At 45.0% G+C, this 13,716-nt stretch overlaps 1 protein-coding gene and 1 long non-coding RNA gene across 2 annotated transcripts; one reads left to right on the forward strand and one right to left on the reverse strand.

Moving 5' to 3' along the window:
- The first annotated feature begins 6,369 nt into the window (after window positions 1-6,369).
- On the forward strand, window positions 6,370-7,876 carry LOC135498224 (uncharacterized). The gene is made up of 3 exons (XM_064788442.1): window positions 6,370-7,117; window positions 7,402-7,524; window positions 7,649-7,876. The coding sequence occupies exons 1-3, from the start codon at window positions 6,657-6,659 to the stop codon at window positions 7,848-7,850; spliced, it is 786 nt and encodes a 261-aa protein (XP_064644512.1). The 5' UTR covers window positions 6,370-6,656; the 3' UTR covers window positions 7,851-7,876.
- LOC135498233 (uncharacterized) lies at window positions 7,464-9,759 on the reverse strand. The gene is made up of 3 exons (XR_010449027.1): window positions 8,642-9,759; window positions 7,905-8,098; window positions 7,464-7,718 (listed from the first exon to the last, which is right to left on the reverse strand). It is a non-coding gene; the product is annotated as an uncharacterized LOC135498233 (long non-coding RNA).
- Between the last annotated feature and the right edge of the window lie 3,957 nt (window positions 9,760-13,716).

The following is a 13,716-nucleotide window of genomic DNA, read 5'->3' on the forward strand; positions in this document are numbered from 1 at the left end:
GCAACACGTCCTCCAAATGAGGTGTTCAAAGTGAATGGTTGTTTGACTTGTAATCAAATCTAAATACGAGGTTTGCGTTATGAACAGAGGAAGAGAAAGGAGTCATTAACTGATCGGGAAAAGGTAAGGTTTCTCTGGTGAAGACATCCACATTTCAGTACCCATGCGACAGGCGACGGTTCCTTAGACGTCCATCCCGCACGACTATCAGATTCGATGGAGTGACCAATTACCGACCCGGTGTAATGTTTTTGAGTGTTTCTGTTTTTGAGTGTTTCCCCTCATTGTTTGGGAACGATCAAAAATAGATTGACAAGTTTTTCTGTGTATCCCCCCTATTGAAAAGTCATGGTCTCTCTAGCTGCCTATTGTTTGGAAACACTGACACATGGGAAACAACCACAGATGTTACACCAGGCTTAGACTTAGCGTTTTCATCATACTATAACTATACGATTGTTATGGTAAGAACTGCCTGCAGCAACAATCAAGGTGAACTTACCACAACATCGCTCCTTTCTTCCTCTCAAATGGACACCATTGCACTTTTAAGTCTTCAATCCGATTAGTCTTATATCAGCTGAGATATCAAGCTGTCTCTCTAAGTTTGGGGCAGCGCGGTGCTTTCATCACCGCATGCAGTTCAAGAAAGGACACCGAAAATAATTAGACACGTAATGGTCATGTCGACTATTAAACAATGATGGCATTATTTCTGATTGCTGCTGCAAATGACTGAGAGTTTCGATGTTGCTGAATTCCGAGTACCGAACACCAATTGCATTTCGTAATTGTGTGATAGAAACCAGGAAATCCTATTATGCAATGTACGCCAATCACCAGTGGAAACAGGTTAATGTTCCTCATAAACAGAGCGATTGATATATTGATACTCCCTGTCGGGTGCAAAAACAGGACGCGCACTGTCCAATCTTATCGAAGTTCATTATTGATACAGAAAACACAACATCCCCGAAGACACCGCAAGAAATTGAACTGGTGGATCTACCGGTAAGCCAGGAAAGCTCTGGTCGCTACCCAAATGATGATTTTCGCCATAAAGATTTTGCGTTATGGCCCATAAACGTTACGATGTTCAACAAATGCGCTTTTCGTATCACATGGGCCAGCAGCTCTGGAGCCGTAATGGCTTGTAGGATGACTTGGGTCGTACTTGTGATGGATGTGGCATGTTCTCTCCATTGATATTTCCTGTTAATCATCCAACAAGATTGACATGAATCAAACCCTGATGTTGGTATGAGTAGTACTACTATCTACTATGGGTCTCGAAGTCAGCCGAGGAGAAGGCCTTATCATATCGTCCGGGTCTGTTTTTTTGCGAAAAAAGATACATGTATATACAACCCTCAAACCCCACACCGGACCGGAGCATTACGCGGTTTCATTTCTGGGAATAGTTCGGTAAGATTGGAGGTCAATCTACTATTCACCCATAAACCATCTGAAGCAGGAAACAGCGATATAACCATCAAATAAACCATTTGTAGGCTCACAACCATTCGTGGATATAAGCAACCAGATCAATGACATCTCACTGACGACTTCCAAATTACAAGTTACAAATCAGCAAAACCAAGTTACCAGTGAGCTGTAGTCGATTTCGTTACTCTTGGGCGACGGCCTATTCCTTTTCGTGATCGACGAGTTCCATTGGGTTTTTTTTTCAAATTGATTACTCTTCAGTGCTTCACTGGTGCGAGGCGCAAGGGTAAGCCAGCATCGATCGAAACCTTCTGTAACATACTCCGGAGTTCCAGACGCGGTGCTTTGATTGAAGAGCCTGTTAAATTGAAATTTCAAGTCTTGTCTGTTTTGAAGCAATAGCGAAACAGAAGAACAGGAATGCAATGCCAATAAGACCGACATTACTAAAACACGGAATTCCGCGGATTTCAGCGGATTACGGAACCAAGCACGTTTCCAAAATCCTGGGAGATACTGCTACACACGCGGCAGGCCTGTATTCGTTGTCACAGGCGATTGAGAGATTTCACACAGGCGAGTGAGAAATACCTGTTGTGCGGTAGGGGTATATTCGTTGTCACAGGCGAGTGAGAGACCTCTCCTCCTGATCCTCGTCCCATTCAATTGTATGTCCTATGTCCCATTCAATTTTAAACAGTCTATTAAATGGATTGGGATTTATTATTTCTGGGATTGGGCATATGTCTACCAACACCAATACCGGTACTGCCCCTATCAAATGATCTGCGACCCACGGTCAAAGTGGAACAAAAGTTCATCACCACGGCTCTTACAGTCCATAAGGTCGACTCCCGGTACAAAATAAGATAAAACTCCATGACAATGGTCGTAATCACTAAGAATTTCTAGGCCCGGTACACATTGATAGATAGCGCTAATTACCCCAGCAGTAAAATAGGCCTAGATAGTGACCCGGGTCGCTACGTAGCGCCCCGGGACAGATTGTTTGGAGATAGGTTTGTCCCGGGGCGCTACGTAGCGGCCCGGGACAGATTGTTTGGAGATAGCATTGTCCCGGGGCGCTACGTAGCGGCCCGGGAAGGGTTGGATGGAGTTGGCGTTATACTGGGCCGCTCCGTGATAGGCTGTCGGGAGATTGCGTTGTACCGGGGCGCTACGTAGCGGCCCGGGTAGGGTTGGATGAAGTTTGCATTATACCGGGCTGGTCCGTGATATGTTGTTAGGAGGTTGCGTTATACCGGGTCACCCGGGTAGGGTTGAGTGGAGATGTGGTATACCCGGGACGGTTTGTTCGACAACGATGCTACCTGTGGTTGGAATAATTTTATTAATGATCACCTTGGTTTCTTTTGATGATTAGTTAGCCTAAGACCGCAGTGAGGTCTCTAAAATGCGCTACCGGTTTCACGACAAATCATCCGAATTCCGTAAATATGATATCAAATCGCATGCAGACACAAGCTAGACTTCAGACATACATAATTCTGAAGCCTGGATAAAAGATACAATGTACATGTGCATGTAGTACATATATATTGGCCTGGCAAAGTCATGAAGTATAGGCCTTGCTTCAGAGATGTTATGGACATATTAGGTCATTGTCATCTGTTCTTTCCTCCGTCTGGATTCTCTCTTGGGATGAGGCACTGCTCTTGATAGGTCTACTACATGCCATCTCAACCAGGATAGGTTTTACCAGGCCTACCCCCTCAGAGGAGACTATCTATGCAACTGCAATGACGAATAGGGACATCTTCTAGAAGGATTCTCCTTTGGCCTGCCCCCTCAGAGGAGACTATCCCTGTAACTGTAATATCGACCAGGGACATCTTCTACAAGGATTCTCCTTTGGGTTGGGGCACTCCGCCCTTGATAGGCCTTCGTCTGTTACGGATCAACTCTGAAACAGTTTCAACTCTGAAAGACACCAACTCAACTTTGAAACTGCATCTCCGAAAGTATGAAAGCCTATGACCGCAGTGGGTTCTCTAAAATGCGCTACCGGTTTCACGACAAATCAACCGAATTTCGTAAATATGATATCAAATCGCATGCAGACACAAGCTAGACTTCAGATAAACATAATTCTGAAGCCTGGATAAGATAAAAGATACAATGTACATGTGCATGTAGTACAAATATATTGGCCTGGCAAAGTCATGAAGTAATAGGCCTCGTTTCAGAGATGTTATGGACATATTTATTAGGTCCTTGTCATCTGTTCTTTCTTCCGTCCGTTTCATATTTTCTTATTGATTTTGAAACCTTTTGTCCTTATATGTTAATGTTTTTGGAACAAAGAGATTGATACCCTGTTCACGGATGTGTAACAGCGCACTACTCCATGACTTGTGTAGGCCTACTACTGTACGTGCATGCGTGTGTGCACATACAGTCTGTTGATGTACACACACGCTGCAGTGTATGCCCTATTCCTAATTGACTCCTTCCCGCGCTCGTCACCAAGGCAACTCCAATTAGACATAAGGAAGTCCAGGCTTCATTCGTAGATGTTCGTATCAAAATTGCCGAGCACTACCGAAGTTGGATGGGATATAGCAATGCAGCAGGCGGGTGGGAGAGGGGGGGACTCTTATAAATAGGCTAGGCCTAGAGATAGGTTGTGTCGTGACATGTCCTCGGCGACTGTTGTCTCATCTTTAGGCCTACTCTTGGAATAAGACACCAGCTGGGTGAAACACTAGGCCTACACCCCCTGCCTTATGAAGTATATAGGCCTAAAGGTTGTGACAATCCTCACTGTTAATTGTCTCATCTCTCCGAACTATGGGTTGTGACTTGTCTCCAGCGACTATCCTGATAGGCTAGGCTACTAGAGGACACCAAATTTGGTCCTGCCTAATATTATTAACATCATTATCCGCATCATCATCATCATCATCTTCCGGTAGGCCTAAATGGTAGGGCGCAGTTTGCGCGTTATTAACCATGAAGTAGTTGCTCATTACGCAGACGGTGCACAGACGTTTATAAAATCTTGGTCGGTGCGATTAAAACGATAAAATCTGGTGGTTAAAATAGTTGTGGTCTACGCGGAGCTGGAGGCTAGGGGTCTTGGCAGATGTTGTCGCTTCTGGGAGGGTGTTCCAGCTTCTGATCGTTCTGTGGAAGAAGGATGATGCCTCTTGCTGGGTGGTATCTGTCCAGGCCTCGGGTCCTTGGGTCGCCCATGGTGATGGAGTCTGGGGCGACGAAGTCCACGAGGCTGTGCCGGATATTGTAAAGCACTGTAGTGATGCCTTCCTTCTCTCTTTGAGTGTATCCCACTGTAGGGTTTGGAGTTGGCGGGTGACAGATCCTGGTCTTCGGTCTCTGTATTCATTGGTGACAAAAAAAATCGCGCTGCTCTTCGTTGAATTCGCTCCAGTAGGTCGGTTGTGACTGCCCTTTTTACGACTATCTGCATCTTAGTAAGGACACCTTGGTCTTGCCTATGAAGGACACTGTCAGCACCACAGCAGCAGTATGTTGTTCTTTGCGATCTGTCTCATCTTGGTAGGCATAGCCCCCCCCCCCCCCCCACAGGACACATTGGTTCTGTCTATGATATCATAGGTTGTGACATGCCCTTTGCAACTATCCGTCTCATCTTGGTACGCGTAGCCCCCCCCCCCCCCCCCCCACAGGACACATTGGTTCTGTCTATGATATTATAGGTTGTGACTGTCCTTTGCGACTATCTGTCTCATCTTGGTAGGCCTAGCCCCCCCCCCCCCCCCCCACAGGAAACATTGGTTCTGTCTATGATATTATAGGTTGTGACTGTCCTTTGCGACTATCTGTCTCATCTTGGTAGGCCTAGCCCCCCCCCCCCACAGGACACATTGGTTCTGTCTATGATATTATAGGTTGTGGCTGCCCTTTGCGACTATCTGTCTCATCTTGGTACAGCATGACACATTGGTCCTGTCTATGGATATTATAGGTTGTGGCTGCCCTTTGCGACTATCTATTGGTTCTGGCTATGATATTAAAGGTGGTGACATGCCCTAGCTTTGCGACTACTGTGTCATCGTGGTGCAACAGGACACCTTGGTTCTGTCTATGATATTATATGTCCTTTGCGAGTCTGTGGTCTCATCTTAGTATATAGAACACGACACCTTGCCCTGCCTTTTATCAAGGGTTTACATGTCCTTTGCGACTATCTGTTTCATTTTGGTACAATAGGACACCAATCTTTCATACCACATTATGTATGAGCATGACATTTTTGAATGACGAATCATCTTCACAACGAATAACAAGTAGGGCCTTAAATGTCATTTATTTGTCTTTCATTTGGTGAAAACTTAATCTAATACAGTCATACAAAGTTATGTTATAAGCAGAATACTAAAATGCTATTTTCAGAAGATTTTGTATCTGGGCTGAAGCATAAAAGAGGTGCAAACAATCATCAGTATTTCTACAGAAAAACTCCATTAAAGTCATCTTTTATACACTACAGTGCATGCCTAAACCTGTCCAAGATGCTAGCCCAAAAGAGCCTATAATAATACACGCTGCTTGTTTCAAGGGAAGCTGGTTCCAACAAACACAATAATTAGGCCTATATCCAATCTTAATTACTACAACACAATCGCGTGGCATACACATGGGTGAATTCAGGCCTTTTATGTAATCCCCACGCGTTTATTAAGCGGTCGGGGTGAGGAACTGGGTTGCTTATTGGGGGTCGTGTGTTGGCGTCCTGTACTATAGGCCTACCTAGCTATAGGGTATAGGCCTACATGGGCCCCTACTGAACATTATTTCGTCTCTCCTCATAGGCCTATGCTTCATGATGTATCTGTAACAGCCCCATGGGCATTAACAAGATGAAATAAATTGAATTGTACTATGCTTTACTATAAGAAAACACTTGGGGCCGAACTTATAAAGCGTGTTTTTCTTTTGTTTAACTTGGACCTGTTTAAGCCTAAACATTTGTAAGACTAGAGGTAGACATGTCCTACAAAACACTGGTGTTCATCGGAAATTTGAACCACAGAAGGACGTCTGTCCAGCTAGACTAGTCCAGCTGGTGATGCAATGTGAAGCACAGATCGCATTTCCTTTGTTCAGACGATCATGTAATACTTGGTGAATGGGGTTGACCTTAACTGAACGCCTTTGCACAGCATTCAGCCCATAGGCCGTAAAGTGACGTACATCGCTCGGCAATGTCGGGAAGAAAGAGAAGTGAGAATTTCACTCCGGACCAGCGGAGAGCTCTAATTGAGCTGCTGAGAGCTCATGAAGATATCGTTGAAGACAAGCGAACGGATGTCCAGGCAAACAAGAGAAAACAGGCAGCATGGGAGAAGATAGCAGGGGAAATGAATGCCTTATTTCCCGAACGTCCACCGTGCGCATCGAAGGACCTGAAAGACCTTTGGAGACGAATGAAGATCAAGGCCAAGGCCGTAGCCCGTGAGAAAAAGATCGACCTTGGTAAAACTGGAGGGGGGACGGCCACTGTAGGGGAGGTAGATGACGAAATCCTTGCCATTCTGAATATCATACCTGGGGATCTGCAACAACTACATAATCCTGTGGATGACGATGCCCCTTCCGTTCCTGTAGTTGCTGATGACCTCATTGATGAACCCTTACCATCAACAAGCGCTGACGATCTGGGAAGGTAAATATTGGACATCTGTTTGAATTAACTTTCATAAAAAACAGGCAAAGGTATATGCAGCAAAAACGAAGTGAGATTTACTTATACTGAAATACTATCCAAATGACATCAACTCATCCCTTGAAAAATAAACTACTTTCCGAAATAGAAAAGAAATAAAATAACAATGCGAAAAGTGATTAGTTATCATGATACTTTATTATGACATTCTATTGGGTTGTTATTAGGCCCGCCATTCTCCACAGTCGTTATAAAAATAAAAGATATCCTTCATTATTTTTCAGCTGCACTCCAGCCGCGGAAACATTCCTGAAAGATGTGGATGGGGAAGTTGAATATACTGGAGGTAACTACGATCTTCACAACAGCTCTGCCGCAACCCCCAGGAAACCACGTTCTAGTAAAAGGTAAGCAGTGAATGGAATACAACGATGTATCAGTCAAATCTAATCACTTTACACTATGGACCTCCAACACTTTGGAGTTCCTGACCACACGCGTTGCTAAATGACTTTGCATTCTTCTTTCCAGCCTTGAGAAGAGGGCTACCATGTCCGATGAATCTCCTGTCTTAAAGAAGACCGACCAAGCACTTGCCTACCTGAAAGATGAACATGAACAAAAAATGAGTTTGCTTAATTTGCAGCAGGCAGCAAAATTTAAGAAGCGTGCCTACGAGGCGAAGATGGACTACTACAAGGAAAAAATTCGAAAACACCGCATTGACCTGTAGCCTATGGATGTATCCTATGACATGATGAATGAAATAAAGGTTATAAAAACTTACTGGAAGTGCTGTCTTATGAATCTTTGGCGAAATAAGTTGCCTCGTAGGTTAGCTTCATGATGATGCGCTTCCTCTGCTGGCTATCGGCGCATATTGGCATCATCATGATAATCATCTGGAAGTGGATCGTTTCTGCGAATGGCCAAGTTGTGGAGACATGCTGTAGCCATGATTATGGCCATATTGTGCTGCAACTAAAAAAATCATGCCAGTTAGTATAACCGATCGCGAACTGGTATCCAAGCAGATAAAAATTCAGGGTTCACCATTCTGTTGGAAGCCATTACACTGTAAAAAAACGGTATTAGCCCGGCACCGAAAAATTGTATTGACCAGGTCTGAATATCGTAATTTCGTATTCCAAAATGGTACCGGAAATTCTGAATACAATTTAGTGGTATTCACTCAAATGTCAATACCAGTTTTTGGTACTGACAGATTCAATACCATTTAATGGTACCAGCTCAGTACCAAATTATAGTATCGCCCCAGTACCAAATTATGGTGTTGAGGAAGTCATCACCAAAAATCGGTATAGGTCCTTAATGAATACAAAATTTTGGTGTTGAACCCAGCACCATTTTTTAGTATTCAGACGGTACCGTTTTTTCAACAATGTAGGCCAATCGGAGTCCTATGGTATGGTTCAGGTTAGGTGAGGCTTGTAAGCATGAGGTCGATGTCAAATATAGGTGAGTGGTGGGGTGAAATTTGTTAAATCTCCTGGATTTACTTACTGAACATCGAAGGGTATTTCCCCTACCAACAGCGTGGAATCGTCATTTCCAAACCCCAAACGCTCTCTCGACGACCCCTCTTGTCCTCCTTTGGGCTTGATTGTAATTCCGCTCTGCAACGTTTCTTGGTTCACGAACCGGAGTCAACATATATCTGGTGCACGTGTATGCTGGGTCACCCAGCAAAATACCCTGGAGCTCTCCTGCTCTGAATCTTTGGCAAAGTCGTGATTCCTCAAAGATTCTGGAATCGTGCGCAGAGCCGTACCATCTGGAGACGACATTGGTGAAGCATAACTCATGGTCACAAACAAGTTGGCAGTTCAGGCTATAGTAACCCTTTCGATTCATGAAACGCTGGGCATTAATTCCTCCTGGGTTTGCGATGGGAACGTGCGAACCATCGATAGCACCAATTACACCTGGGAATTGCGCAATATCGCGGAATCCTTGCTGCACCCTTAGTCGTTCCGCCTGGGTTTCGGGAAAAGTTATGAAATTTCCCTTTCTATCACATATTTCCCTTGTGACTCGATGGATAGCTTCGCCGCAGGCCCATTGTGACACACCACAGGTATCTCCAGTGACATGTTGAAATGCACCATTTGCATAAAATCGAAGAGCAATCGCCAGTTGCAAAAGTGGTGCAAGTGCTTGGTTTCGCCGAGTTGGCCGACGTAGGTCTTCACTGATGAGATCGAGTAGCCATCGAAATGTTTCTTTAGAAATTCGAAAGCGCCTCAAGAACTTCGGGTCTGACAGTTCCTCTAAAGGATTTTCTCTGTCCCTGAACACCCTCATGCGTCTTCTCTGAATTTCATTTTCATGCTCCTCTCGTTCGTCTTGTGCAAATTCAAGTATAGCGAGAGCATCCATTCTGCCGACCACACGCCGTAACCTCCTCTACATGTATGAATCATAAGCTTAAACAGCTGCAAAACAAGCCCCCAGGTATGTTTTTCAATTCCTTTGTTATTTAGACACCCTAGTCTATCTTGGATGACAGTTTTAGACACGTCCAAACTAAACATCCTTCTGTAGTAGCTGTTTATGCTAAACGATAGATTTAGACTTGTCTAGGCGATTTAGACTTGTCTAAGAGAAAAATACCTTTTATAAGTTCGGGCCTTGGTGTTTAATATCTCTGTGAGATACAAAATAATAAACCAAATAATAAACCAAATTGATAATAATCCCGGTACGGTATCTGATTCATTTAGCCAGAGTCATTCTAAACAGTTGTTTAGAATGACTCTGATTTAGCCCTGTGGATCCGGTGTAAAAGTAAAAAGTGTCCCCCCTGGAAAAAGTGTCCGGCCCTATTGTATTCTGCAATATGGTTCTATAGAGACCCTGACCGTCAATAGCTCAGAGATTGAAGCGCATAATAGAATCCTTTATTCCCGGACATTTTAACCTAGGACATTTTAAACTTCTCACCGGCATGAAAAAGTTTATTTTTAAACTGAAGTGCTTGTCCCCGAATTATATAATTATTCGAGCAAAGCAAAGTGGGGCTACATCGAGATAGGCCAACTACTATGACCGCGGGTTACCGGTTGCAGGTCGCCTGTACAAAATAAATAATTGTATACGCCTACTGTGTCCGCAGGTTTTAGCCGGTGCTAGAATAGCACCACACATAGGCCTATTACAGGTATAAAAAAAGGTATTTTTACAGGCGACCCGCAAACGGCTAAAACCCGCGGACACAGTAGCCTAGACTAGTAAGCCTACTGGTATAATACCTGGTTTTACCTGTAATATGCCTATGTGCAGTGACATGCCTAGCACCGGCTATAACCCTCGGACACAGAAGACATTATTCATCTTCTCATCCTCGATCAATTGCTGGCTAAAAAGGCCTAGGCTTAGGCCTAGATGTACATGTATAATAATATACTCTGTCTGCGGGTTTAAGCCGGTTGCAAGTCGCCTGTACTTAATACTGAAATAACATTCATTTTGAGGAAAGGGGGCCATTATCAAAGGCCCCTTATTTTCAGGTATAAAGCGTACGCATTAGGCTGTCTAGACTGCTCGACTAAAGCAGCGTCTCAATAGTCCCCGCAGAAACAGGATGGGGTGTATGTTTCAGAGAGAGACGAAACACGCATATCTCCCGGGCATAAATTTGTCCCTGGTAGATCGAGATGGCCTTACAAGGACAAGTCCTGTGGGGAGGGGGGGGGGGGGCTAGGCCTACCAAGATGAGACAGATAGTCGCAAAGGGCATGTCACAACCTATGATATCATAGACAGAATCAATGTGTCCTGTGGGGGGGGGGGGGGGCTAGACCTACCAAGATGAGACAGATCGCAAAGAACAACATACTGCTGCTGTGCTGCTGACAGTGTCCTACATAGGCAAGACCAAGGTGTCCTTACTAAGATGCAGATAGTGGTAAAAAGGGCAGTCACAACCGACCTAGTAGAGCGAATTCAACGAAGAGGAGCGCGATTTTTTTTGTCACCAATGAATACAGAGACCGAAGACCAGGATCTGTCACCCGCCAACTCCAAACCCTACAGTGGGATACACTCAAAGAGAGAAGGAAGGCATCACTACAGTGCTTTACAATATCCGGCACAGCCTCGTGGACTTCGTCGCCCCAGACTCCATCACCATGGGCGACCCAAGGACCCGAGGCCTGGACAGATACCACCCAGCAAGAGGCATCATCCTTCTTCCACAGAACGATCAGAAGCTGGAACACCCTCCCAGAAGCGACAACATCTGCCAAGACCCCTAGCCTCCAGCTCCGCGTAGACCACAACTATTTTAACCACCAGATTTTATCGTTTTAATCGCACCGACCAAGATTTTATAAACGTCTGTGCACCGTCTGCGTAATGAGCAACTACTTCATGGTTAATAACGCGCAAACTGCGCCCTACCATTTAGGCCTACCGGAAGATGATGATGATGATGATGCGGATAATGATGTTAATAATATTAGGCAGGACCAAATTTGGTGTCCTCTAGTAGCCTAGCCTATCAGGATAGTCGCTGGAGACAAGTCACAACCCATAGTTCGGAGAGATGAGACAATTAACAGTGAGGATTGTCACAACCTTTAGGCCTATATACTTCATAAGGCAGGGGGTGTAGGCCTAGTGTTTCACCCAGCTGGTGTCTTATTCCGAGAGTAGGCCTAAAGATGAGACAACAGTCGCCGAGGACATGTCACGACACAACCTATCTCTAGGCCTAGCCTATTTATAAGAGTCCCCCCCTCTCCCACCCGCCTGCTGCATTGCTATATCCCATCCAACTTCGGTAGTGCTCGGCAATTTTGATACGAACATCTACGAATGAAGCCTGGACTTCCTTATGTCTAATTGGAGTTGCCTTGGTGACGAGCGCGGGAAGGAGTCAATTAGGAATAGGGCATACACTGCAGCGTGTGTGTACATCAACAGACTGTATGTGCACACACGCATGCACGTACAGTAGTAGGCCTACACAAGTCATGGAGTAGTGCGCTGTTACACATCCGTGAACAGGGTATCAATATCTTTGTTCCAAAAACATTAACATATAAGGACAAAAAATTTCAAAATCAATAAGAAATATGAAACGGACGGAAGAAAGAACAGATGACAAGGACCTAATAAATATGTCCATAACATCTCTGAAACGAGGCCTATTACTTCATGACTTTGCCAGGCCAATATATTTGTACTACATGCACATGTACATTGTATCTTTTATCTTATCCAGGCTTCAGAATTATGTTTATCTGAAGTCTAGCTTGTGTCTGCATGCGATTTGATGTCATATTTACGAAATTCGGTTGATTTGTCGTGAAACCGGTAGCGCATTTTAGAGAACCCACTGCGGTCATAGGCTTTCATACTTTCAGAGATGCAGTTTCAAAGTTGAGTTGGTGTCTTTCAGAGTTGAAACTGTTTCAGAGTTGATCCGTAACAGACGTAGGCCTATCAAGGGCGGAGTGCCCCAACCCAAAGGAGAATCCTTGTAGAAGATGTCCCTGGTCGATATTACAGTTACAGGGATAGTCTCCTCTGAGGGGGCAGGCCAAAGGAGAATCCTTCTAGAAGATGTCCATGTTCGTCATTGCAGTTGCATAGATAGTCTCCTCTATGGGGCAGGCCTAGTAGAACCCACACCGTGGATGACATGGCATGCAGTAGGCCTATCAAGGGCGGAGTGCCCCAACCCAAAGGAGAATCCTTCTAGAAGATGTCCCTGTTCGTCATTGCAGTTGCATAGATAGTCTCCTCTGAGGGGGTAGGCCTGGTAAAACCTATCCTGGTTGAGATGGCATGTAGTAGACCTATCAAGAGCAGTGCCTCATCCCAAGAGAGAATCCAGACGGAGGAAAGAACAGATGACAATGACCTAATATGTCCATAACATCTCTGAAGCAAGGCCTATACTTCATGACTTTGCCAGGCCAATATATATGTACTACATGCACATGTACATTGTATCTTTTATCCAGGCTTCAGAATTATGTATGTCTGAAGTCTAGCTTGTGTCTGCATGCGATTTGATATCATATTTACGGAATTCGGATGATTTGTCGTGAAACCGGTAGCGCATTTTAGAGACCTCACTGCGGTCTTAGGCTAACTAATCATCAAAAGAAACCAAGGTGATCATTAATAAAATTATTCCAACCACAGGTAGCATCGTTGTCGAACAAACCGTCCCGGGTATACCACATCTCCACTCAACCCTACCCGGGTGACCCGGTATAACGCAACCTCCTAACAACATATCACGGACCAGCCCGGTATAATGCAAACTTCATCCAACCCTACCCGGGCCGCTACGTAGCGCCCCGGTACAACGCAATCTCCCGACAGCCTATCACGGAGCGGCCCGGTATAACGCCAACTCCATCCAACCCTTCCCGGGCCGCTACGTAGCGCCCCGGGACAATGCTATCTCCAAACAATCTGTCCCGGGCCGCTACGTAGCGCCCCGGGACAAACCTATCTCCAAACAATCTGTCCCGGGGCGCTACGTAGCGACCCGGGTCACTATCTAGGCCTATTTTACTGCTGGGGTAATTAGCGCTATCTATCAATGTGCACCGGGCCTA

This window comes from Lineus longissimus, chromosome 1 (genome assembly GCF_910592395.1).
Source record: "Lineus longissimus chromosome 1, tnLinLong1.2, whole genome shotgun sequence".
NCBI lineage: Eukaryota > Metazoa > Nemertea > Pilidiophora > Heteronemertea > Lineidae > Lineus > Lineus longissimus.

Coding starts and splice junctions, on each gene's coding strand:
- LOC135498224 (XM_064788442.1), top strand. CDS start 6,657: ATGTCGGGAAGAAAGAGAAGTGAGAATTTCACTCCGGACCAGCGGAGA. Junction 7,118..7,401: donor AGCGCTGACGATCTGGGAAG/GTAAATATTGGA, acceptor ATTATTTTTCAG/CTGCACTCCAGCCGCGGAAA. Junction 7,525..7,648: donor AAACCACGTTCTAGTAAAAG/GTAAGCAGTGAA, acceptor TCTTCTTTCCAG/CCTTGAGAAGAGGGCTACCA.